This window comes from Tinamus guttatus, unplaced genomic scaffold, assembly GCF_059628265.1.
Source record: "Tinamus guttatus ecotype Peru unplaced genomic scaffold, ASM5962826v1 Tinamus_guttatus_pri_ptg000045l, whole genome shotgun sequence".
In the NCBI taxonomy this organism is placed as follows: domain Eukaryota; kingdom Metazoa; phylum Chordata; class Aves; order Tinamiformes; family Tinamidae; genus Tinamus; species Tinamus guttatus.
Window position 1 is genome coordinate 1,275,490 of NW_028288579.1, and position 26,058 is coordinate 1,301,547.

General features: G+C 53.6%; 1 protein-coding gene across 1 annotated transcript; it reads left to right on the forward strand.

Annotated features, from left to right (window-relative positions):
• Positions 1–7,148: 7,148 nt before the first annotated feature.
• On the forward strand, positions 7,149–25,755 carry WIPI1 (WD repeat domain, phosphoinositide interacting 1). Its single transcript, XM_088537748.1, has 13 exons — positions 7,149–7,241; positions 8,211–8,293; positions 9,866–10,035; positions 12,681–12,777; positions 16,031–16,128; positions 17,078–17,170; positions 17,449–17,519; positions 18,401–18,508; positions 18,963–19,127; positions 19,556–19,663; positions 20,736–20,857; positions 21,327–21,427; positions 25,219–25,755. The coding sequence occupies exons 1-13, from the start codon at positions 7,171–7,173 to the stop codon at positions 25,264–25,266; spliced, it is 1,335 nt and encodes a 444-aa protein (XP_088393874.1). The 5' UTR covers positions 7,149–7,170; the 3' UTR covers positions 25,267–25,755.
• Positions 25,756–26,058: the final 303 nt, after the last annotated feature.

Below are 26,058 nucleotides of genomic sequence, written 5' to 3' on the forward strand. Positions count from 1 at the left end.
TTCAATCAAGACGGCTGGAGGCTGCGGAGTTGGCAGCGGCTGCTGGTGAGTTTAGCGAGGGGCTTTCGTGGGAGCTGTTGGGGCTGGGGTGCAGCATCCTCCTGAAGGGCGGCTTGTTCTGGGCCTCGTGGGGGAGGCGCCGGTGCCAAAGGGCAACGCGGGGAGCGGCCTAGTGAGTGTCCCTTTGGCGAGAGCAGCTCCTTACTGAGGTTTTAGGTGAGGAGGGGTGGTGGGCGGGGAGAACCTACACGTAGGATTGGAATTGGGTTTCCAGCAAGGGAGGGGGACTGTGGGCCCTATGAAGGGGGAGAACTCCTCCATGAGACTCTGTCCTTCAGGTAGGACAAAGGCAGAGCAGTTCTTCCTAAGCGTTTCTGCTTGGCTTTGCAGCAACTCCCAGAGAAGAAAGCGGAGGACTCCTGAGCACCTGCGAGTCAAGAGCAAGCAGGAAGAGAGGATGAGGAAGACAGAAGAGGAGGAAAGAGAAAGGCACTCTGGGCAAAGGGACCAACCTGCAAGCAGGTTTGCAGTCACAGAGGAGCACAGCTGGCCTTTGGTGGCCTTGCTCCCCTTGTGCTGGGCGACCTCCCTGTAAGCAGGGCTCAGGTCTTTGCTTTGTTATTCTTGGCCTTTTGCCACCTTGCTCCTTGGCTGCCTGGAGAGAGGGGCGACCCTGTAAGGAGGGTGAGAGTCCCTTTCTCCACACCTCAGGGCCACGGGGAGCTCCCTGGAACCCATGCCTGCCCCGTAAGCAGGGCAGGGCAATTCCCCCCATCAAAAAAAAAAAAGATAAAAAAAAATTAAAAAAATAAAAATAAAACAAAAAACAAAACCCAAGCAACCGACAACAACAAAAAACCACTTTTTCCCTGCTGGCAATTGGCCAGCGTGACCCCCTGTCCTCGGGGCGTGTCACAGCAGTAGCATTTTGGCAACACGAGAAGCTCCTAGGCCTGTTGAGCCCCTCCATGCAGCCTGGGGACAGGATGGAAGCTCTCCTCCTCCCCTGGCTCGGGACAGGTGCCCTGACTTTGACTGCCCTCGGCTCCCTTTCCCTCCTGGAAAGCCATGCGTGTGTGTGCCCCTTTCCTGCCCTGGTGCGAATGAGTGAGGAAGTGTGTGAGCTTTAGGCCCCTGTACAAAGCGCTGCAGCGTATTAGCTATGGCTTCCCAGAACGGAAAGACGAGCCCTGCGAAGCAGCAGACGGGGACTCCTCCGTGAGCCAGGTTCGAGGTGGGGAGTTCCGCCTTGCCCCTTCCGTCCTCGGGCAGAGCGAAGCCACTAGGTAATGGTGTGGGCAAGCAGACCTACCTGCAGCCGAGGGCCCAGGTCTCTGCCCGTGTGGCTGCCTGCCCTGCTGGCCGCGGGGCCGGCGTGACGGCCCTGTAGTCAGGGCGGGCGTGCGGAGGTGTGGAGCCCGTTGTCCCCAGGAGCAGCCTGGCCTCCCTGTAAGCAGGGTGGAGGGGCCTGCTGCTCTAGCCAGCCACGAGGAGTGAGCCCTTCCCGGCCCGCCTGTAAGGAGGCAGGTGTCCGGGCCCCCCCGCCCTTGGAGAGAGAGGTGGGGGGCTGAGGAGCGTGGGGCAAGGCGGGCCCTCCCTGTAGTCAGGGCTAGGTGCCGGCTCCAGCAGGCGCCAGCGCCAGGTGCTTGCGGCCTGGCTGCCGGTGGTCGTTCCCGTGGCCGTGGGGGAAGGCTGAGCTCTCCGTCTGCCTTGGGTGTCGGGGACCTGCCGTAATCGGAGCCCGGGTCCCGAGCGCTTCTGCTCAGCTGGCAGTCGGTTTGGGGTGAGCGGCCCGCTAGCGGGCCTGGCTCAGAGTGCCCCTGCCTGGGAGAAAAGGAGCCTCCCTGTGCCATGGGGCCCCGGGCTGCCCTGTATGTCGGGGAGCAGCTAGTGCCCTGGGGCCCCTGGCTTTTAGCGAGCGCAGCCGTGGCCCCGGCCCCCTGTAAGCAGGGGCGAAGCCTGCTGGGCTGCTGCTCTCCATGCCCAGCTCTGTTTGCCCAGAGTGCCTGCCTCTGACCCCAGCTGCAGCTTCAATCAAGACGGCTGGAGGCTGCGGAGTTGGCAGCGGCTGCTGGTGAGTTTAGCGAGGGGTTTCCGTGGGAGCTGTTGGGGCTGGGGTGCAGCATCCTCCTGAAGGGCGGCTTGTTCTGGGCCTCGTTGGGGAGGCGCCGGTGCCAAAGGGCAATGCGGAGAGCGGCCTAGTGAGTGTCCCTTTGGCGAGAGCGCTCCTTACTGAGGTTTTAGGCGAGGAGAACCTACAGGTAGGATTGGAATTGGGTTTCCAGCGAGGGAGAGGGACTGTGGGCCCTATGAAGGGGGAGAACTCCTCCATGAGACTCTGTCCTTCAGGTAGGACAAAGGCAGAGCAGTTCTTCCTAAGCGTTTCTGCTTGGCTTTGCAGCAACTCCCAGAGAAGAAAGCGGAGGACTCCTGAGCACCTGCGAGTCAAGAGCAAGCAGGAAGAGAGGATGAGGAAGACAGAAGAGGAGGAAAGAGAAAGGCACTCTGGGCAAAGGGACCAACCTGCAAGCAGGTTTGCGGTCACAGAGGAGCACAGCTGGCCTTTGGTGGCCTTGCTCCCCTTGTGCTGGGCGACCTCCCTGTAAGCAGGGCTCAGGTCTTTGCTTTGTTATTCTTGGCCTTTTGCCACCTTGCTCCTTGGCTGCCTGGAGAGAGGGGCGACCCTGTAAGGAGGGTGAGAGTCCCTTTCTCCACACCTCAGGGCCACGGGGAGCTCCCTGGAACCCATGCCAGCCCCGTAAGCAGGGCAGGGCAATTCCCCCCATCAAAAAAAAAAAAAAAAAAAAGCAACCAACAACAACAAAAAACCACTTTTTCCCTGCTGGCAATTGGCCAGCGTGACCCCCTGTCCTCGGGGCGTGTCACAGCAGTAGCATTTTGGCAACACGAGAAGCTCCTAGGCCTGTTGAGCCCCTCCATGCAGCCTGGGGACAGGATGGAAGCTCTCCTCCTCCCCTGGCTCGGGACAGGGGCCCTGACTTTGACTGCCCTCGGCTCCCTTTCCCTCCTGGAAAGCCATGCGTGTGTGTGCCCCTTTCCTGCCCTGGTGCGAATGAGTGAGGAAGTGTGTGAGCTTTAGGCCCCTGTACAAAGCGCTGCAGCGTATTAGCTATGGCTTCCCAGAACGGAAAGACGAGCCCTGCGAAGCAGCAGACGGGGACTCCTCCGTGAGCCAGGTTCGAGGTGGGGAGTTCCGCCTTGCCCCTTCCGTCCTCGGGCAGAGCGAAGCCACTAGGTAATGGTGTGGGCAAGCAGACCTACCTGCAGCCGGGGGCCCAGGTCTCTGCCCGTGTGGCTGCCTGCCCTGCTGGCCGCGGGGCCGGCGTGACGGCCCTGTAGTCAGGGCGGGCGTGCGGAGGTGTGGAGCCCGTTGTCCCCAGGAGCAGCCTGGCCTCCCTGTAAGCAGGGTGGAGGGGCCTGCTGCTCTAGCCAGCCACGAGGAGTGACCCCTTCCCGGCCCGCCTGTAAGGAGGCAGGTGTCCGGGCCCCCCCCCGCCCTTGGAGGGAGAGGTGGGGGGGCTGAGGAGCGTGGGGCAAGGCGGGCCCTCCCTGTAGTCAGGGCTAGGTGCCGGCTCCAGCAGGCGCCAGCGCCAGGTGCTTGCGGCCTGGCTGCCGGTGGTCGTTCCCGTGGCCGTGGGGGAAGGCTGAGCTCTCCGTCTGCCTTGGGTGTCGGGGACCTGCCGTAATCGGAGCCCGGGTCCCGAGCGCTTCTGCTCAGCTGGCAGTCTGTTTGGGGTGAGCGGCCCGCTAGTGGGCCTGGCTCAGAGTGCCCCTGCCTGGGAGAAAAGGAGCCTCCCTGTGCCACGGGGCCCCGGGCTGCCCTGTATGTCGGGGAGCAGCTAGTGCCCTGGGGCCCCTGGCTTTTAGCGAGCGCAGCCGTGGCCCCGGCCCCCTGTAAGCAGGGGCGAAGCCTGCTGGGCTGCTGCTCTCCATGCCCAGCTCTGTTTGCCCAGAGTGCCTGCCTCTGACCCCAGCTGCAGCTTCAATCAAGACGGCTGGAGGCTGCGGAGTTGGCAGCGGCTGCTGGTGAGTTTAGCGAGGGGTTTCCGTGGGAGCTGTTGGGGCTGGGGTGCAGCATCCTCCTGAAGGGCGGCTTGTTCTGGGCCTCGTGGGGGAGGCGCCGGTGCCAAAGGGCAACGCGGGGAGCGGCCTAGTGAGTGTCCCTTTGGCCAGAGCGGCTCCTTCGCGTTGTTTTTTTGGGGGGGCTGGCATATGTTTGTCTGTCAGGGTGAAGAGGTCCTTCTCTTGGGTCAAGCTGTGGTGAGCTCCTTGCTCCCTGCTATGCTGATGTCCTTCATGTAGGCTGTGGGGTTATGGGCCTTGGGTGTGCCTCTGGGCACCTCCCCCTCCTCCCCCCCCCCACTGCCACAGCTGTTTTTATCCTGTATTCTCAAATGTCATTTTATATATTAAGTCATCTTGTTGTTTGGAGATAGGGTGTCACAGAAATGCAGACAGGATTGCTTCATATGATGGTTATTCAGCACACTCAACCTACATCTGGGATATATGAACACCATGTGCAGGAGCACTCAGGGCACCAGATGGCAGCATTTATTGCCTAGAGATGCGGCAGCAGCTGGTGCTGACAGTTCAGGACTCGTCTCTTCATGCTGCTGAAGCACCTACAGATCAGGCTGAGATGTTTTTTCTTCTCTGCATTTATGATCATGAAACTACCAGGCTAAGGTAACATGCAAGAGCAAAGCGAAAGCACTTGTGCCTACTCTCCCCAGTCCTTTCACAGGCAAGAGCTGGCTTCTTATGTAAGAGATTGTTCTTTTCCTTTTCAGAACTCCATATTTTGCCTTTCTCCTCCTGCCTTTTTCCCTGCTGGAAGGCTCCAGGTTCTCAATAGGCTCCTGGATCTCCTGAGCATCAGCAAAGGATTTTTAGCAGATTTAGCACCTGCCAAGAACTTTCTGTATTAGCAGATTTCATTCTTCGAATGCTGGTCAGGGCTTTTGTCTGAAAGGGAAAAGGCTGACTGAAATATAAATACTAATAGATATCAAAAGACTTGTGACCCTTCTGCTGTGGTGGAAGAGGGCCTGCTAGGCATAGCAGCTGGTTTCACACCTCCTTTACTTCAGTTTCCTCTTTAAGGCTCAAATCCATATGCTCGGGGTGGAGATGGCAAGCCACCACTTGTCATCGTTGCTTTCGTTTTGTACCGAAAAGTATTTGAGATGAGATGGCCCCCTTCTGAAGGGGGGTTGGTGTTAATGTCTGAGTTGAGGTTGTTACTGTGATTACAACACATGGTGTAGAGCTATTGCAGTCACAAGATCACTGGATAAGGGGAGGTATGTCCTTCCCAGCACATGTATGAGCAAGAGTATCCTTCTGGTGTCTGACATGAATCTCTGCTGTCCTGGCCAGATGGACACACATAGCAGAGCCAAAGGACGAATTCAGCCCCTCAAAATTATCTTCTTCCAAAGCTGGGTTCCGGAAAACCACAGCTTAGCAATTTCTTTACCTAAGGGACATCAGAGTTCATTTCTTTACAAGAAAGACTCGGGGGATTTTGCATACAGCACCTCAGCATCCGTTTCATGCCCAGAGCATCCTCATCTGCCAGGGGCCAGATGCTGAGATCCTGCCAGTCCTCCAGGGAGGATATTAAAGCCACCCACCATAGTTGTGCTCAAGCACCTGTCCCAAATGCCACCAAGTGTTTTCTCATCCATAAAGAGGGGAAAAAAAAGTTTCTTCCACCTTTGTTGATTAAACACTCTTGTAGGCAGTGGGCCAAAAGGAAGGTTGACCAATCTGCTTGCAACAGTCAAGCTGCAGAAATAGCATTGCCGAAGTCTCAGATGTTTTTTTTGCGGCTTTGCTTTATCAAGGCTTCATTTTAAAACCAGCTAATTTTAGTCTTGTGCTATTGTCCGAACAGCAAGTACTGAACTGTAATAATTGCTCAGGAAGTGTTGATTTAAAAAAAAAAAAAAAAAAAAAAAAAAAAAAGTGACAGCCTGATTTCTTTAAACTTTTTCTGGCTCCACAAACCTCCCTTCCTTTGGCTATCTCCATTTCAAAACCAGTCTCTGCTGTGACTACACTGTCAGCCTCAGCACATTCAAAACCAGTTCCTCTGTGTTTCATTTTAGGTTTTATTAGAGTTCCCCACTAATGCCTCTCTGCATAGAAGATGTTTCCCCCCAAAATGATGTGATGAATTTAAAATGTTTCCCCACTGCCTCTGCAGTGCAGTTCATGTGTGCTGGATCTTAGGGCTCATCTGCCTCAGCCTTACTCCAAGCAAGTGCTGATTCAAAGCTGTTTGTTTTCATACTTCTGGAAATCAATCATCTTCACAGTTGCAGGGCTTAAATTCTGAACCAGGGGAATATTACTGACACTTGAAGGCCCACATACAGCAAAGCGCAGTGCTCCAGGCAGATATATGTGTCCACATGGAATCTGCCTCATTTAGATGGTATTGTATGGAGATCTTTTTCCAGATGTCCTGTGGTGCACATCAAGTGATCTAAGACCAATGACTTCAGCACTCACATGAGGATTACTCATCTAATGAGGGGGTTTGCAGGCTCTGCCCCTGTGTTTCTGTGCACTGTTAATGTCATTGCATTCTACTGCATTGTATAATACTAGTCCTTTAAACCCTGGCTCTATTTTTTTCTTCTCTGTTCTTTCACTGATGCTCATCACACAAATAAACTGTTTTCTATACACAATAGCAGTAAATTTAGACCATAGAATGTTTTAAAAAGCAAGACTCTTCATCGTATGCTATAGCCTTGGGCAGAGGGATGTTCCACCCTCCTTGTGGAGTGGGGTCGCTCCCAGCCGCCTGGAGGGGGGGTGGGGAACAGAGGGATTCATGGAGCGCTCCCGCGGGCTGCGTGGGGAAGAACGCGCCAGCTGTGGCCCCCCCCCACTGCCGCCGCCAGCTGTGTCGGCGCGGCTGACGCAACCACAACACTACCACGTGGCCGCGCGCGGCCCTTCCCCGCCGCCAGCCAATAGCGGCCGGCGCCGCCCCGCCCGCCCCGCGCCGATAGGCCGAGCCGCGGGCCAATGGGGGTCGCGGGGGCGGGCGGCGCGCGGGCCAATGGGCGGCGGCGCCGCCGTGGCCGTTGCCGTGGCGGGCGGCCCGGGCGGGGCCGCCGCTCCCGCTCCATGGAGGCCGCGGGCCGGGCGGCGGGCGGCCCGGCGCCGCTCACCTGCTTTTCCTACAACCAGGACTGCACGTAAGCGGGCACGGCGGGCGGGAGGGCGGCCCCCACGCGCTCCTCCCCTCTGGCGCCGCCCCACGCGGGACCAGCCCCACGCGAGCCCCCCCCCCCGCCAGGCCCGGTTATCCCCTCGCCAGGCCCGGCTCTGTCCTGAGGACGAAGCTGCTCGGTCCCCCCTTTCTGCACTCGCTTTTCCAGCATTTGTAGGAGGCTATGTGTTTTCCTTGTGTTTCTATGTGTTTTTTTTTTTTCTCTCTACTACAGTATCTGGTTAGAGCTGCCCCCTCCCCCACCCCCCACGCCTTCTTCTGGCTGCTTTATTGGGAGGCACTGAAATAACCCCCTGGCTGCCCTGGAACTTCCGTGGAGGCCGCATCCATCTTGGCCAGGGCTCTGCTCCATCCCCAGCTGGCGCTTTCCAGGCGGGATGGCCCTGGCACAGCCCGCGCAGTGCTGGGATGGGATCAGCCAGGCAGGCAGTGGTGCCTCCCCCCGGACAGGCCCTGGGCTCCACACCTATTCCTGGGTGTCCAGACAAGGAGCACTCTGTTGGCAGCCGCGGATGTGGACGTGGCTACTTGTTTTAGCCAGGCACAAGCAGAGGCTGTGCTGGCCCAGGGCACCTTGTACCACATGGCTTGTGCAGCCCCCCACAGAGGAGGTGTCTGGGTAGATGAATCTGGTTATGGCTTAGGAGACAGCCCCTTTTCTCATCTCTCCAGGCAGCCATGGCCCAAAGGTCTCACCTGCAGCCCAGCAGCTGGAGGAGGGTCCATATTTTCCTATAGCAGCCACAGGGTCATACAGACAGGTGCTACTTTGGATGCTTGGGCTTATTGCATTAACTGCTTTAGCACAGACCGAAGTTGCTCCTTCACAGATCACTCTGCTAGGAGCCACCTGTTTCTCTTATCTTTCACAATTTCTGCTGTAACCTGGAAACAATGAGAATTGAACTTGCTGATTCTTGCCTTATCTTTACAGCTCCCTGGCAATTGGAACCACAACTGGATACAGGCTTTTCTCTTTAAGCTCTGTGGAACAACTGGACCAGGTCCATGAAAGCAGTAAGTCTCCCGTTTTGCAGCACAGGAATATTGGCTGACAGCTCTTAGCTGCACTGTTGCACTTCTAATCTGCTTCAAGGGAGCAATTCAGCTCCCTGCTATTACACAGATGGCATCTACTTTTGTACCATAGCAGGAGAGAAACTGTGCTGGTTGTTGCACCAGGCACAAGGGCCTTTAATTCAAGCTACAGCCCTGGACAACCTTCACAAACACCAGCAGTGTTTTAACAAATTTGGAGGAGTCCCACAGAGGTAGAGCCCAGATCACTTCAGTCTGAACACAGCAGTCTGTCCTGCTCATACAGGGCTACTCTGCAGCGTTCAGAGCTAGTTCACTGCTGCCATGTTTTGGATACACGTACAGGAGACTTAAGGTCCTCACTGTTACACTGGATATCAGGCCAGCTTTGGGCTCAATGTAGTATTTACGCTAAATAAGTTTTTGAACGAGTTTCCCATGTAAAAGGATTTTAGTTCTGCTCCAAGCAGCAGATAATGCACTTAGCCTGACAAGTCAGGCCTCACAGAGTTCATCCTCTGGTCTTGTTCAGGCCATCACCAGGCTCAGACTTACCCCGGCCAACACATAAACAACGTGAGGGAGATGGCAGTCTCTCTCCACAGGCTATAGATGAAGTCTGGGCAACCAGACATAGCTGCCTCATCTGGAGCAGAGTCCAGACTCCTCTCTGCCTCCCAGAGAAGCTCAGCAACCACATACCCATGTTTTAAAGCTGCTGAGGAGTTTGGCTTGCCCCCAGAGCCTGACCAAAGAGAAACAGATCCCTGCTAGTGACACACGCAGGCTGAGGAGTTGAGACTTAGGCAGTCCCACAGTGTGGCTGTAACTTGGGCCTTGTGCCTGTTGTAAAGGACAGTCCAGGTATCTGACAGGTTACAGCTACCTGTGCTGCAACCTGTCCTAGATGATTCTGGGGATGGGCTCTCCAGGACCACTGTAACAGTGCCACCCCAGCACAATGGTCTCTGCCAGGCACATCACACCAATGTTTACCACAGCCAGCAGCTGTGCTGGAGCTCCCTAGAAACCCTGGCTGCAGTAATGGAAAGGGAGAAAATGTATCTTCCCTAAGGAGGCTGGCAGAAATCAGGCACCATGCAGGCAAAAAAAAAAAAAAAAAAAAAAAAAAAAGACTTACAGAGATTTGCTCCTTACCTCAGTGAGGCCTGGCTCATTTGCTCCCTCCAGGAAGATCACTGACCAAGCTGCTTAGGACACTCATTTCCTTTGATAAGGGTGAGCTCTTCCTCTTTATATCCTGTTCCCAAGGATTAGCTGTAGCTAGACGGCCTGGCCAAGGAGACCCAGAACAGGGCTGTCAAATGGGGCTGGCTTAAACTCTGCCTCCAGGAAAAGTCCATTCACTCCTCCCTCCTTTGACCTAGATGCTTTGTGCCAACTATTGGTAATTTTTAACAAAAGCAGATGTTGAGTAGCTTAGCAATAAACCTTGCAGGTGGATGCCCTCCTGACCTGTCTCACTTATCTCTACAAACAAACCTTCCAGGTGCTAAGCTAAAAACTGTTTTGCTTTCCTCCTGTACCTAGATGAAATCCCAGATGTTTACATCGTGGAGCGTCTGTTCTCCAGCAGCCTCGTGGTTGTGGTCAGTCATGCCAAACCACAGCAAATGAACGTTTACCACTTCAAGAAAGGGACAGAGATCTGCAACTACAGCTATTCCAGTAATATTTTGTCCATCCGGCTGAATCGTCAGGTAAGAGGCTACAGGAATTGGCTAGCCAGAGTTGTCCCACTTGGTGCCTTTGCTGGTGCTGGTTTGTGGTCACCGTGAGTCCTTGTTTTCCTAGCAGTTAAACAAAACTTTTTATCATTTGCCTTCTTGCCTTTTCAGTATGAAATTTTGCTTTAAAAATACCTTTTCATCCTCTTTTCTCTGTTGCATTCCAAGCAACTGACTTCAGTTTTCAGTCTTTCTCTACTACCTCTCTTTCGTTTCAAAGATACAGAAAATGTTTAAGCCACTTCGAGAAGTTTTTAAGGGCTCATTCTCTGAACTGACACAGTCTTGTAGCAGCCATGAACCTTTTTTGGAGGATTTTATGTCATCTTTTTGTCTGTAATTATTTTCCAAGTATATGCCATAAGGAACAAAGGACATTCTACAATAAAGAAATAAGCAGTTTCTGTAATTGTATGCAATCAGCCTCTCCTAGGTTAGCAACAGTGGATCCTGTAGTAAGGCTCTCCTATAAGGAAACTGGGTTGAATTTCCAGTAAAGCTTTATGTGTCCAGAAGTTCCTATACTACAATTAGATCTGTCCTGAATTGATTTTTTTCCCCTGAGACTTACAATGGAGCTGGCAAGATATGGACTTCCCTTTAATTCCAGCTAGGGGTGTCCGTGTGTGTGTGCACCGTGGTTTGTCCCAACGTTGGGAAGAAAGCTGCGCTGTAGGAGCAGTGAGAAGCTCCCTTGCAGCCTTGCTGGGTTTTGCTTCACTGGGCTGAATTGAATTCCTGCTGAAGAATTCCTGCTGAATTCTTGGAGAAGTCTGCTACTTTTTTATTTTTTTGGCTACATCCACACCCACCGCATTTAAGTCATCAACATACAGATCACGTATTTAACTTGGCTGACGTCTGCGTGAAATTTTAAAAAGAAGTGCTGATGAGCAGCAGTGTGGTGTACAATGTGTAGCTGTTGCAGCATCCTCTGTGAGTTTCAGTCAAAAAAGAGCAAGGGTAAAACCCACTCCTCCGCTCTGCATATTTTCCATGATGTTAGTGGGGGCTGTGGGACTTCAGGGAAGGCAGAGAATCCACCTTCTTCACCACCCTATGGGCTTGCTGAAGCCAACCTAGCCTGTTCACCTCCCTTCCTGTCAGTCGTCTTGTCTGTTCCTGGATTTTGTCCCTGTTGGTGCCAGCAACTCTCACAGCAGCTCTGGCTGCCACTTTGCTCCCATCTGAAAACCTCCCTGGCCATGTTCACCAAGAGCAGCATGTTTGCAGTTCTGGGAAAGCATGTGGTAGCTTTGCTGAAATCGGCTGTATAAACATTACTCTGACAGTCTCAGTTCACAAGTTGAGGGCTGTTACTGTAGAAAAGGAAAAGTCTTCCTGGAAATCCAGAACGGCTCTGACACAGCCCCAGATGCTGTGGTTAGCAGGAATAGAAGTGGGAAAGGGTTTGATCTGAGCAGGAATGGTGGAGTAAAGCAAAGATATTTCTAATGTGGGTGTTTCACGTTAGTAAGTAAATTCCACATTTAGATACTAAATAAGTGGCCTCATTTCTAAAGAGGTGGAGACTTCCAGTACACGGATTTGGGTGCTTCAGCTTCAGGATCCCAGAGTGTGTCTGGCCTTACAATTTTATTTGGATGTTTTCAGAGCTTCTGGACACTTGGCACTAATGTTAGTAGAGCTGAATACTACCCAGGCTTAGCAAACACAACCTGTCAACCAGGTCCAAAGCCTGGTCCCAAAAATGCATCTGTGCAAAACATCTCCATGGAATTTTGGCTTCTGCCTTTCCTGACCATTGCTTGGCAGCTGCTTTCTTGGCTGTGGGGCTGATGCTTTGCTGCATGGATGCTACTAATCACCTGGTCAAGAAAGGTTCAAGCACTTTGACTTGGAAATACTCTATCCATCTGCTGAGATGGTGTCAATACTATACGTGAAACCTTTAACCACTGTCACGCTCCCTGAGCCAATGTCTCCCAGCCTGATCTCCATACAATTCTGCTAGCAACTTGAGGCATATAAAGCACAGAGAAGATGAAGTACTGGAAAAGAAACACTACTTTGCTGAACAGACCCATTAGAGTCACTGGTGGCAGGAAGTCTATCACCTAAATTTTTTTTTTTTTTTTTTTTTTGGATTTTGCCTTGAAATCAGGAAGAAACCAGGGCAAGGGGCAGGTAATCATATCAGCCAACATCCTGACAAGAGCAGTTGGCAGCCCCTCTGCTCCCAGCTCTTTGTGACCAAAAAGTAACTTGCTATGAAAAGAACTGTAAAAAAAGTTAGCAGTAATAATAAACAGTCATTAAGGCTCATTGCCAGGGTATCACCCAGATGCATCTTCCTATTCCCGGGAATGTGGTAGACCATATCTGAAGAGTAGCAGATTGAAATTGAGATTTCATATCTGCTTCCCAAAACCTGAGCAGATGCAGACTGTCTCAAAAGCAGAACCATGAAAATCCTGGGCTCTCCAGCAAGGACAGGTATAGGAGCAGAAGAGACCACAGTTTTGTTGCATTTCAGTGTGTCCAAAATCCCTGTAGAGCCTTGCAGGCAGCAAAGATTTGCTTGTGTGAATTGTGGGAGGGCAAATAAGGGCACCGCACCCGCACTGAGGCTCTGCATGTCCCTTGTGCTCTTGCAGAGGCTGATTGTTTGCCTGGAGGAGTCAATTTACATCCATAATATTAAGGACATGAAGCTTTTGAAGACTATTCTGGACACACCTCCAAATACAACAGGTAAATGCGGGAGACTGGGTGAAAGGGAGAGATCAGCTCTGCAGAGCCACAGCGTGAGTGTTAGAATTGAAACCAGCCTGTGGTTTGTGTATTCTTAGCACAATTAATTCAGTGCTGTGGAGCCAGAACCATAGCAGGAGGTCAGTCCAGCTTGGGAGAGAAGAAACGCGGCTCTGTCCTGAGCAAATGCCTCAAAGGAGAGCTAAAACAGGCGGCATGGTTTGATTTCACCCCCCCAGGCTCTGTCCCCTGTCATCACATGGGCCCCTGGTGCAGGTCTTAGCTTCCTGGAATGTGCCTGGATTCTCTGCTGAAAGAGCAAAACTCTAAGGTAGGCCAGGGCTACAATTTTCCTTTCACGCATAGGGCAGATGGAATATTTTCTTCTGGGACTTCCTTCCCCTTCCTTCCATGTGGTTGGTGTCAGTCCCGCAGCGTTTTAGCAACCTGGACAAAGGAGCCCTGCTTCCCAGTGCTGCCGGCATGAGTCAGCAGCCGGCGGGCAGCGTTGTGCCACGCAGCGCAGGGCGACGCTCCCTCCAGGGCTGTGGTCTCATCAGGGTCTCTTGGCTGTGGATACACTAAGGTAGAAAGCCCCTGTGGTTGCCCGTGTGCTTGAGGTTGGCTCCCAGGGTCACCGGTGCTGTGAGGAGCACCCAGAAAAGGCAGCTGGGGGCACCGCAGATCCCACCATGTCTCCAAGCGAGCTCTGCCTGGCGGTCCCCAGAGCCTGGGCCGCCACCTGATCCTATCCCACGTATGTGACAGACGCAGGGGGCAGGGCAGGTGGCTGCAGAACAAATCCGTGCTGCACAGCGTCGGGTGAATCTGGCTTTCCTGTTGATGGGAGAGCAGCTATTTTTGGCGGTGAGGAGGGAGCTTGGCCGCACGCCCGCGGCGCCACTGCCGCGTGTTGCTGCGCGAGCCCGGCCGCGGGCTGCAGCCTCTCATCGAGGGTGGCGGCTCGTGCAGCTATTGCTGTGCTCACGCCTGGCCTCCGAGCTTCCCGGGGATGCAGCTCCTGCCCTGACCCAGTTCAGGTCTTAACAGATGGTCTCTGCGTGTGGATTAAACATACTAAATGCTGCAAATATAATTAAAGTTTAAAACCTTCCAGCGCAAGCAAGGAGGGGACACCCATGCCTGGAGCTGTTCTGCAGCAGAGCAGAATGATCTGGTCATAGCTTAAAAGCAGCAACAATCAGCAGTTGCTGGGACATGACTGGGCTGTTGTGGATCACAGGACTTCATATGGACTTAATATTTTAAAACTCCTTTACTGCAGCAGCTGTCATTGAAACGAGCTGAGTGACAAGTGCTGCGTTTCCCTTGTGTGCACCCTCTGTCCCCAGAACATCTGCTTTAGGCCCAAACCTCATCCCAAGGACGGTGCGTGCGGGAGACTGAGGCTGTGGGGTCTCCTGGCCCTTTGGCCAGGCCTCCCATGAGCAGTGTGTGAGTGGAGCCACGTTTCCTGTGGCAGGGACGTGCACTGCCCCTCCAGAGAGATTGCACAGGCTTGGGGCTGTCATCTCGGAGCTGTTTGGCAGGTCCCTCCACATAGAACAGGAAGGTGCCTGGGGTGGGCGAGTCTGTTCCTGTGCACTCAGATAAGGAGCAACTCTCCCCAGAGCCCCTCCAGCGAGGGGCTCGTGAGCCGCCCCGCTCTGCAGCAGGGGGAACGACAGGAGGTCCCTGGGGTAGTGAGGCTGAGCAGGGTCACTGCCCGGCCCCGCGGCACGGGCAGGATGGCCTCTCCCCAGCACATCCCTGCCCCAGTTCCTCCCGGGAGAGCAGCACGGCTCAAGGGAGGGCCGTGGCTGCGCCCTGGCCCAGGGCTTGCACTGAGTTGCTCGCAGTGCTTGTGTGGATGTGTGTGCCACGAGGGCACATCTGAGAGCAAGGAGGGAGCGGTGGGAATCACATCCCTGCTGCCGGAAAGACAGAGAGATACTGCTCCCAGAGGGGCTTCTGCAATGGGCGCTTTGCCCATTTCTGTTTCAAGCTGGGAGTCCTGGTGCCAAGGACTCCCAAGCCAGAGGCCTCATTTCCTATGATCCCTGCAGCTGCAGCTCCAGCAGGACCTGCTCCTGTTAGAGCCAGGACAGCCCTCTCTAATGCTCAAGCAAATCACCGCCAGCGGCGCTGTCCTGGCAGCACCAGCACCAGGGCTGTTCCTCTCCTGCCGCCTGCACTGACCCCCTTGGGGCAGCATCCTTGGGGCTCCCTCGCAGTGTCCCCAGAGGTCCTTGCTCCCCGTGCGTCCCTGAGGTCAGCTCAGTTCGCTCCTGTTTGTGTTTTCCCCTGCTTTTCCGTTGGCCTCTTCTAGGCGGGCGCGGAGCTGCGGGTGACTCACGACCCGGCCAGCTCAGAGCTCTGCTCGGCTCCAGCCGTCTCCTCCTGGAGATGCTCCACTCGGAGCAGCGCCTGCACCCATGGGGACAGCCCCGCTCCCTGTGCCTGGATGCCCTTGCTGGTCCCCTCGGGTGCCACGGCCCGCGCTCGGCTGCGGCCGCCCCGCGGGCTGGGAACGCCCGTGAGCGGCAGGGACCAGCGTGAAGCCCTGGCTCCGCCGGCCGCTTTGTTCCCTTATAAACAATGACCTAAAGCCAGAACCTCGGCTGCGTCTGCCCCGCGGACAGCCGGCGCCAGGGCCGTGTCCTGACGGATGGGGTGCACCAGAGGCACCAAGGAGAGCCGGGAAGAGAGACCTTCTGTCCTTGGGGATAGGCGTGTGGGCCCCTGTGCAAGTGTCTCCTTGAGGGCAGCGTTTATCTGCGTTCAGGTTCCTTGTCTATGGTGCTTGTTCTGCCCCTCTCTGCTTTTCTCCTTTTGGAGAGAAGGAAGAGGCACTGCCAGGCCAGGCTGGGCTCTGTAGCAGGGCCAAGCACTGGAGCTGCTGTGTCCCGCTGCATCCGAACAGGAATCCTGTCAGCCCCAAGCGCCACGCATGTCCCGTGGAGCTCTGTGCACCTCCTCCTGCATTCTCAGCAGACCTGAGCACAGGAGAGATGCCAAGTCCGGCACGAAGCAGAATCCTGGCTGTTTATCCGCGCGGTGCCCGGGACAGGCCCCGTGCAGGGACAGGGAGCTGTGCTGTCCCGTACCAGCAGGTGTCCCCATGGCTGAGGGATTCCAGCTGCTCCCAGCAGCGGACACTGCCCGGGAATGGGACCGCGCCTGGCCCCCCACTGCTCCATGGCAGCAATCCTGCGGTCTGTCCGCCCTCAGCTCGCCCTTCTTGCCTCGCCAGGTCTGTGCGCTCTCTCCATTAACCACGCCAACTCCTACTTGGCTTATCCCGGCAGCGCGAGCAGCGGGGAGATCGCGCTGTACGACGGAAACACTCTGGTAAGCGCCGAGCTTGCTGCTGCGGATACCGGCGGGGCCCGAAATCAACCAGAGCCACCACGGGGCCAGCGGGGCCGAGGGAGGGATGAATCCACGTTCTGCAGGGAGCCATGCTGCAGGCGTTCAAGTGCCCAGGGCAGGCATGTCCCCCAGCCCCTTGTGTGGACGCTGCCAGAGCGGCTGTCCTGGGGAGATCAGGACATCCAATTCCCAGTCCTGGATAATCCAGAGAGCAGGATCCACACGCTAGAGCCTGTGAGCTGGAGTGGATGGTCTGCCCATGGGAGCTGCAGCAGCAGCACACGCTGTGCATGGGTCTGACCCAGGGGGCTCCGGAGCTGCCCCGGCCGCAGTGCCCCGGGCAGCTGCTCTGCCATCCCACAGGCTGGGAGCCATGTGGGACCGGAGCCCTTGGGCAGCGTGAGGCATCTACAGCCCCCGGGAAGCCTGTCCTAGGCCAGCAGCAGGTCCTGTTGATCTTGCTGTTTATGCCAGGGCTCTGGGTTACGTAATGCTAGCTCCATGCAGCAGGAGCTAGTGGAGGCCAGGGATGCGCATGGGGAGGAGCGGAGCATGGGGGAACCCTCTGCATGCAGCTGCTCTGAGAGGTGCTAGCAAGGGCTTGGGCTCCCTGCACGTAACGGGGTGTGCAGAGCAGGCTGCGTGGAGGTCACGCACGCAAAAAAACGACGGGCTTTACATATGCTGCAGTTGCTTTTCTGCTGCTTAGCTGCAGCGGTGAGGAGCTGTACTGAGGTTTGCTTAATCACAGTGCCTGGCAGGTGGAAGGTGCAGCATGAGGCAGAGCTCAGAAATGCTATGGGGACATCAAAGCTGCGTTACGATCCCATGGCAGACACCCTAGGTGGGTTCGAGGCAGGGAACTCCCTCCCCTCGTGCATCGGAGGAGCAGCTTGTCTCTTCCACTCACGCTACCTCCATCCTGCAGAAAACTGCCTGCACCATCCCAGCCCACGACGGGCCTCTGGCTGCTCTAACCTTCAACTCCACGGGCTCGAAGCTGGCAAGTGCCTCTGAAAAGGTGAGTGAGGGCTGCGGGGAGCAAGGAGCTGCTGCTAGCTCTGGGGCATGGAGAACAGGCGCGCTGGGCAGCGCTTGTCCTAATGTTGGGAGGGGGCAAACGGAAGGACTCTGGCTTGTAAAAGGCCAGTTTCTTGCGTCCAGGTTTACCCCAGGTTCCAGGGCTGACAAACAGGTGCAATCTTTGCATGTTCTGACTCTGCATGTGGTGTGTGAGAAAAAGGGGCTCTTGCTCTTTGCCTTGCTCCCATGTGATATTTCCACTTGTGTTTTTTGCAGGGCACAGTCATTCGTGTATTTTCCATTCCTGGTGGGCAAAAGCTCTGCGAATTCCGGCGAGGGATGAAAAGGTCAGTTCATTCCTTTATCAGTGACAAGTGTACAGAGAGCTCTAGGAGCAGAAGTGTAAACAGAGGGAGAGGACAACGTCAGATCCTGGTGGCTTTGGCATCTTTTGCAGAAAGAAAACAAGCGTGAGCATATCCAATAGAAATGTCATTGTGCCAGGCAGCCACGCTGCTCCCAGCTGCCTCAGGCGAGGTTAGTGCTCAATTCAGTATGTCGCAGAACAGGGCAGCCACAGAGAACAGAGGTAGATTCAGTCCATTTGCTGTGTTCTTTGTTTCCTGCTTCAAGGAAGTCCCCAGTCATCATCCTGTCCCTGGCCTTCCCAGAGGGGTGGTTTGCAGCTACCAAGTCTTTGGGGCAGACCCCAAGCCTGAAGGCAGGGATGGGCTGTTGCTCTGGTTCAGCAGACTCCCTTGAGTGTTTTCAGTAGGTTGTTTCCAGCATTTTCCCTATCCCACATCCCTGACCTGCCTCTCATTCCTTCTATACCTGCTTCTGCCAGTGCAGTGACCGCTGTAAGGGAGGCCCCGTGGTCCTGTGGAGCCTGCACGGGAAGAGATGTCACACGGGGCTGCACTGCCCAGGGCTTTGCACATCCTCCCTGGCCTTTGCAGTACCAGAGGCTTTAGCTGCTCCACAAGGGGAGGCACAGATGTTTTCTCTGCAAACAGCTGTGTGAGCAAGGATGTTGCCACCTCCCTGGCTTTCGCCACTGTGTCAGCCCTGCTGAAGGAGGGATTAGGGAAATGGTAGTCAGGCCCAGTCCTTACTGCAGCCTACGGACTCTTCTTCCTCTCTATCTGCTTGTCCATGAGCAAAACCCAGTGGCTTCCATTTAGTGGCATGCCGTGATGTGACCAGTCTCGTCTCTCCTTGGCGCCAGATATGTGAACATCAGTTCCCTGGTATTCAGCATGGATTCCCAGTTCCTGTGTGCTTCCAGTAACACAGAGACCGTGCACATCTTCAAACTGGAACATCTCACGGACAGGTGAGGGGGCTCGAGGTTAACCTGCTGGCTGCAGGGCTGCGCCTGCCTCTGTGAGTCCATCCCGGTGCTGGGGGATGGCATGAAAGGAGATGCTGTTACCCTGACTCTCCCCCTGAGTCTGCTGCATCCATCCTCTCCTTGTAGGCTTCCTCGTGCTCTTTAAGACTATTTCTGTAGCCCACATTAAAGCAAGGCATACAGAGGCCATAGCCAGGCTTCGAACACTGCAGTGGGAGCCCTGAAGAGTAAGTGCACAGCAAGGATCAGCATTGCATTGTTTTTCCTCCTTGCCAGCAAATCAGTCCTTCTTGACAGAAAGCGAAGGACTCATGCAGGGATGCACAGGGGAGCAGTTGTGCTCACTTCCAAAGAAGGCCTTGAGATCAGGAACATTCCAGGTTTTCTGGCTATGCGCAGTAGCCTCACTGTTGTTGCTTTGTGACTCTCCCCTCAGCCGACCAGAAGAGCCTCCAACCTGGAGTGGTTACATGGGAAAGATGTTCCAGGCTGCCACCAACTACCTCCCGGCTCAAGTATCAGGAATGATGAACCAGGATCGAGCCTTTGCTACTGTCCGCTTAAACATTTCTGGACAAAGGAACATCTGTGCCCTTTCCACGTACGTAGGAACATCTGCGCTCCCTCTGCCATCCGGGCGGGTGGCCATCTGCACAGAGCACAACTGTTGTCCATGGCCCTGCACCGCAGTGCAGCACACGGGTGTGTATGTGGGTGCCCCCTGTGTCTGGGCTGCCCTTCATGGGCTCCCACACACAAGTGCATCCAGGATGGAGGTGGAGGTCAGGCTGCACTGCCCTTTCTTAACCACCAGCAATAACTTAGGCCTATGGATGGGTGCAGCCGCCTGTGTGGGTGCTCTTAGGCCAGGTAGGTTCTTCTGGAAGCAGCTCTGCATGTGGCTGGAAGTCCCTCCCTGGCAAGCAGCAGCACAGAGCAGGGGGGCAAGGGTTTAGCTGTTTCTCCTTGCTGCAAACACTTGGCTCTGATGGCAAATTTGTGTATTCGGGCTCATGATTTTCTCATTAGGATCCAGAAGCTGCCTCGATTGTTAGTGACGACGTCGGATGGACACCTCTATATCTACAACCTGGACCCACAAGACGGAGGGGAGTGTGTATTAATTAAGAAACACAGGTAACTACACCTTGAGTGCACGGGTGCTGCAGGCACATTTGATACAGAAGCTGATCTTTAAAAAACACAAGAAGTTTTGCCTGAAAGTACAAAAAGGGAGCTGTAGGAACAAGAATGCAGAAGAAAAAACAGACATTTCAAATCCCTAGACAGCTCTAGGACATTTCAACCTAGCTGGCAGAGGTGGGCACGCTGGGTCTTGGGAGATGTCCCCTACAACAGCCACAGAGGGGCAGGAGAGCAGAGCGCAGCCTCCAGGCCTTGCTGGCTGCTGCAGAGGTGGTTTCGGGGGTGTGAGGACGTGGGGCAGGACTGGGCGCTTCGTGAACACGAGCACACGCGTGTACACGCGTGCAGCAGCCAGGGGGGCGCTCTGTGCTGCTCTTCAGCTCGTGTGCAAATTCCGACAGGTCCGTGACGCACATCTGGGCTGTCTGGCTCCAGATGTGACACTTTGGCTGCCAGCCAGGAAAATGGCAACAGTTCTTTAACAGCCACAAAACACAGGCACTGCAAAGCTGAGCTGTCCAGCGTGCTCCGGCCTGCCCGGCTCCTTCAGGCCCCGCTGACGCCCGCGTGGTCCTCCTGTGAACTGGCAGGGCCTCTTCCGATGTGGGTTCTTCTTTTAGCATCAGAAAGGGCCTCTTGGGTCATGAGCTACATTACATCATAGCATCTCTGCTCAGCCTCTGTCCAGAACCAGCCTGTGCTGCTTTACCACCTATCCGCTCCCGTTGCAAGCCCTTTGCAGCCCCCTCTGTGGTTAGAAACACTATTTTCCTTTGTGATCTAAAGCTTTTGTGGCCAGTCTTCCCTTTCTATTCCCATGCCAGCATTGTCCTGCAGCTGTAGTAGCACTTTCCCTATCTTTTCCTTCCCTCTCCTGCTTTACTTGTCGAGAACAGTGAGCTCCTCCCCTGCGGCCCTGCCCGGGCGCAGTGTCACAGATGGGTGATGTGTTTCAAGGTGACATGGATGCATGTGTGTGTGTGTGGGTCTTACCCGGTGCCGGTGGAAAAGTGGCCAGGACCAGAGCTAATGCTTTTCCTCTCTCTTGTTCCTATACAACTAGTCTGCTTGGCTCAGGAAAGATGGAGGAGAACAAAGAAAATGACCTCCAGCCTCCGTTACCTCAGTCTTATGCAGCAACCGTAGCCAGACAGAGCACAGTGCCTTCAACGTCGACTATGCCAGGTGAGCACCGGAGCGACTCCTCCTCAGGTAGATGCACAAAAGCCTCATGGAGCAGGATGGGAAATCCTTGAACGTCCAGAGGCTTCTGGTAGCCACAAATGTTACTTGGGCAATGCAGGCTGTGGTGGCAGAAATCTCTTGAGCTTATGGGTCACGCTCTGCCGCTGAGAATAGGTCAGGAGTTTTGTTCCGCTTCCCAGGACTCACTTGTGGTACTGTGAGCAGTGAACACATCCAGTCTTGCTTTACACTTTGTCAGACAGCAGCTGCTGCCAGAGGTGTCTAAGAGGTAAACCCACGGTTGTAGAAGTCAAATCTCCTGATTTTTTTTTGTGCCTAGATCTGTACAGATTTTCTTAACGCTTGTTAAACCTTTCAGTAATGAAGCTAGCACTGAATTGTTGCAGGAAAAGACTGGGCAATTCTCAGGTTTCAGTCCCTTATCTTACAGTTATTTTTACTTTGGCAGGTTACTCGGAGGACGGTGGTGCCCTGCGAGGAGAGGTTATCCCAGAGCACGAGTTTGCAACCGGACCAGTGTGTCTTGATGACGAAAATGAATTTCCTCCTGTGAGCATTCAGGATCCCTAAAACAGCAATACAACCCTCATGCTAAGAAGAAAGTATTAACCTCTTACAGAAGCGATCTTGTTGTCCCCACCTTGTCCCAGTTCACTGTGAAGCTTAAAATAACTAATTAAGCTACAGGGACAGTGCCAGGGAGATTCCACCCCCACTCAATGGCAGCTAGGGCTGGGGAAAGATGATCAAATTTAATAACTAGAAATGGATCCGAACAAACTAGCTGAGTGAAGTGCCGGTGCAGAATGATGTCCAGATCTTACCTTTGTGCCTTGTGCATATCTTGACTATTAACAGGAATAGCTTCAGTTTGAACACCACCATCATTTAGAAATAAATACGCACTACTCCCTGCAGCATTTTCAGTCAACTGTGTTAGTGAATGGGAAAGCAACCAGGACATAACTGAGTATCACCGGTCTCCTTATTTCCAAGCTAACTAAAAAGGAAACTCCTTTTCCCAATACAAAGAAGAAAAGCCTGAGAGAGCTCTAAAATATTTTGATTTTTAAATGGCATCTTCTCAGTTGTCACTGGAAGGACATATTGGCTTTTAAAAGTCAAACTTAAGCCTAGCATTGTCTTTCCTGTTCCTCTTCCTGTTATACAAGCATTTATTATGCTAAATATTTAACCTTTAAATTCACAGAGCTTGGTTACCATGATAAGAGCTGGTTGTAATCAGTACTGCCTTCATAATAGTAATGCACTAATACAGCAGTGTATTGTAATGGGTTTCAAGTTGTGAACTCAGCAGACTTTTGAATCCCTTACTCTGTTTTTACACATCCTGCTGTTGGAATTTTGCCTGAAAGAGGAGGAAGTAAAAACTTTACTGGGGACCCAGGATTGGTTCCATATGTTGAGGCTCCTTTGTAAGGCACTTTAAGCCGATGCAGTGTGTTATGACAGAGGTGACTAGCTGGTGACTCCATTTTAAACACTACCTAAATGCAGCTTTTCAAGTCACATAAGCTTTGGATCGGTTCTTTTGTTACCTGTAACATAACCTAGTGCAAACTCCGAACAAAAGTTTTCTGTTTGTCCTATTCCATTTCCTAGGAAGGGTATTTAAAATGCCAGAGCTGCTGGCCCAGGAGCTGGGGGGAATGCTCCTGGAATCCTCCGTGGGCTGCCCATGGGGACGGCGCAGCCCCATCCCTGCAGCAGCAGCAGGTGCTTTATTAAATGCACTTGAATCTGTCACAGTCCTGTGACAGAGCAACTTACGCGTGTAATGCAGGGAGGAGGTGGCGTGGGAGGACGGAGCTTTCCAAAAATACTGTTCCACACAGTGGCTTAGCACTGGGAGCTTCCAGCTGCTGTGCGTGCAGCTAGGACCTCTGCTTTCCCCCTCTGCTGCTCAGGGTAATGTGTTTTGCATCTGCTCCCCTTGCAGCACTGGCTCCTGCTGTGTTAATTCGTAAGGAGAGCTGGTCAGGATGTTTTGATGATCTAAATTTTCACTGAGCTCTGTTGTTTTCTCAGTGCTGAAATGTTCGGTCTCAATGACTCGTTCAGAAGGGGTTTCAGGGATCGGTCACTTCTGTGCGAAGGAGGGAGAGAAAACTTGACCTTATCCAACAAAAATGTTTTGACAGCATTCTCTTTTGTGGAAACGTGGGAAGAGTTTTGTTTGTCTTTTAGTGTGCAACAAAAAGACGTTTAAAAACCTCAAAACTTGTGACAAAATGGAATATTCACCCACAGCTCAGGCCACGAGAAGGGCTTTGAACTCAGACATTTTTCTGGGGAGGGAGCAGCGCTCGCAGCCCCCAGCGCCTCTCCGCTTTCCAGCATTTTGCCTTCCCCTGACCTCAAGTGCTGGTGAGGACTGCAGAGGCCCAGTGGTTCATAGCAAGGAAATAGAGCTTCAGTCTAACACCAAATCTGTTGCTGATTGCAGGAAACTGCCTCTTCATTAACTAGGAGGGACAGGTCAGAGAAGAGACAAGATACCTGGGGAGGATGTAGGTGATTTTGCAAACTGACCTCAACAAGGATTAATGTGGATGTTGTTACTGGCTAGGCCAGTACTGCTGAGGAATCCTGTAGCAAGAGGTTAACTGAGTTCAATTACGTATCTTGTTTGCATTGATAGGGCTGGATGAAAAGCTTTCGGTCCACTAGGGAGGCTGGAATTGCTGATCTTATATGTAAAGTACTCGGATGTGACCGAGATGGACAGCAGGCTAAAACATAACTGGAGAAAAGGCTTGAGACTTGCACAGAGGAGCTGCACTGATCACCCTGGCAGTGATCAAACCCCTTCAGCAGGGCAAGAACAAACCCAGCTCTGTTTATTTGACAGTCGCTTCTAGTTGAACCTGCAGTTAGGACTGCAAATGCTGCATCAGTTCCTGCTGTTTTCTAATTATATGTCCAAGCAGTTGCTCCCCTTGCACTAGTTCATGAGAGCTGCAGAGGTTTGGGGCAGTTTGGGGCTTGCTGGAATATGCTCTGAGCTTGGCCTCTCAGGAGCCACCCTCGCGACCCCCCAAAAATCACATTTGGAAAAGCTGTGGGGTAGTGCTACAAGGTTTTACCCAAGAACTCCTGCAGGATTCAGGCAAAACGAATTGATATGCTTGTTGACCTGAAGAATACTTATGAGCATGTCTTTTAAAACTTCTGGAATTCAGTAGAAAAGGTGTCATCTTTAGCAATTTCTCAGGGCGTTTCCAGGCTTACACCATCCCTGCCTGCGTGTGGCTGCACCCTTCCGCAGGCCCCAAGGACCAAGGCCTGGCAGCAGAGCTGATCCGAAGGTTTTATTGGGATAGCTGTTGTGTTAAGCGCAATGAACCCTGCGTGGAGCCTGGGAGGCACCAGGTCTCATCCCGATCAGTCACTCCCTGTGCTTTTTCCCTGGAAGGACGGGCAGGAGCGTCAGCCCGGCTGTGTCACCAGCTCAACGGCCACGGCGTCCTGCCCAGGCTGCCCCATCCGCTCCTGCCCTCCAACTCCGGCAGACTGGGGCTGGCAGGATGGAGCCCAGCTTATCTCTAGGTCCGCTGGCATCATACAACTTGGTGCCAGTGCCGTGATCCTCAGAATAGGGCAAGTCCCAAGCCCATGTAGAGTCTGATCTTCCCACAGCTGAGGCTGCAGGGACACGTGTGCAAGGCTGGGAAACGTACAGGGCACTTTGAGAAAGGCAGGAGCTGACCAAAGCACAGAGCTGGGGTTAGTGTCCAAGCAGGGATCCCCCAGGTAATGCAGCAAACCCGCAGCTCTGCCCAGGCCCCGCCAGGACTGGCTGCAAATCCTTCCCCTGCTCCATTCCCGTGGCTTGTGTTCCAACATGAGTGGCCAACGAAGCATTTGGAAGCCCCTGCTTGCTGCCTCTTTCCTCTTGTCTCTGCTTTATTCTTTTGCTAAAAAGTTTGGCGGATCCTTAGGATTCCTCTCAGCTGAGTCCCAAGCGCAGGTGTGTGGCTCCTACCTTGCCCAGAGAGATGCAGTCCGGGTCGCACCGGCCTCCCCAGGAGCTGAAATTCTGGGAGATTGTTAAGGAGGAGCAAGTCCCGCCTTCAGGAATGCACTCGGTGCCGGCCGGATATGGGACACGTCTGTCACCCAGCCAGATGGCTCCTGTTCTCAGGCCTACAAATTTGGGGAGGGGGAAAATAAACAAACCAGCTCTCCCTTGAAATGGAAAGCAAAACATGGCAGGACATTCCCCCAGCTTCTGCTCCCATGTGCGTAAGACTGACTTGAAACACACCCTGTTGCTGGGGAAAAATAAAGTTAAGGCTGCTCTGTTTTGATTTTGGTAGATAATCCTGTGCCGTGGAGCTCAGCCGGGCAAGGCGAGGAGGTCATGATGGGAAGCAAACATCTGTGCTCAGGACGGTGCTGGGAGACCCCTCAAAAAAGCCAGGAATGTTGAAGAGAAGACTTGTGTGTCCCAAAGACGAGAGAAAAAATCCCAGGTGGGCCCTGCTTTCTCCTAGAGTCTGTTTATGTGAGTACCCGGCCCCGCTAGTCCCTTGCTCGCATCGGTGTCGGGGTGGGCTGTTCATGTACTGTATGCACATCGCTATATTTAACAAATTATATGGTAGAACCACAGTGTAAATGCTAATTTAATCAGATTTGTATGTAACCAGAATTTTATATACTTGTTTTTCCCTTTTCTAATTTATGCCGTTTTATGTGTATAAATGTACTTATAGGAAGATATATTGAACTTATGTCTTTGTACAGTATATACATACTATTTTATCCGGGCAAAGTATTTTTGCAGTGATATTAGAGAAGATGAAATGTGCTGTGTTTAATGACTGAGAATAAAGTCCCAGTCTGTCCCCGGCTGCCCGTGCTCCTGCTGTTCTTTGTGGGGCCCTAAAGATGTCAGTCTTGATTAAGTTTTAGTGGATGGGACAATGGGTTTTGGCCTGGAGAAAGGAAGGGGCTCTTGGCTTCACCTGGACTGCAGCGACCCAGCCACGGGGGACTAGCGAGGCAGCTGAGGAGCTGCAGGCCAGACCTGCTTGCAGACGTACCGGAATCTCGGCAGTCGCCTGGAGTTACAACACACAGTTGCCAGTTGCTTGTTTAACACCTTGCTTTGGACAAGCTGCTTACAGACAGATCCAAGAAAAGAATCTGGTTGC

What these genes read in the sequence shown, in the direction of transcription:
- WIPI1 (XM_088537748.1), top strand. Translation starts at nt 7,171, where the DNA reads ATGGAGGCCGCGGGCCGGGCGGCGGGCGGCCCGGCGCCGCTCACCTGC. An exon ending in TGTACGACGGAAACACTCTG is followed by an intron (nt 16,129 to 17,077) that starts GTAAGCGCCGAG and finishes TCCATCCTGCAG; the next exon opens with AAAACTGCCTGCACCATCCC. An exon ending in CTGGAACATCTCACGGACAG is followed by an intron (nt 18,509 to 18,962) that starts GTGAGGGGGCTC and finishes CTCTCCCCTCAG; the next exon opens with CCGACCAGAAGAGCCTCCAA.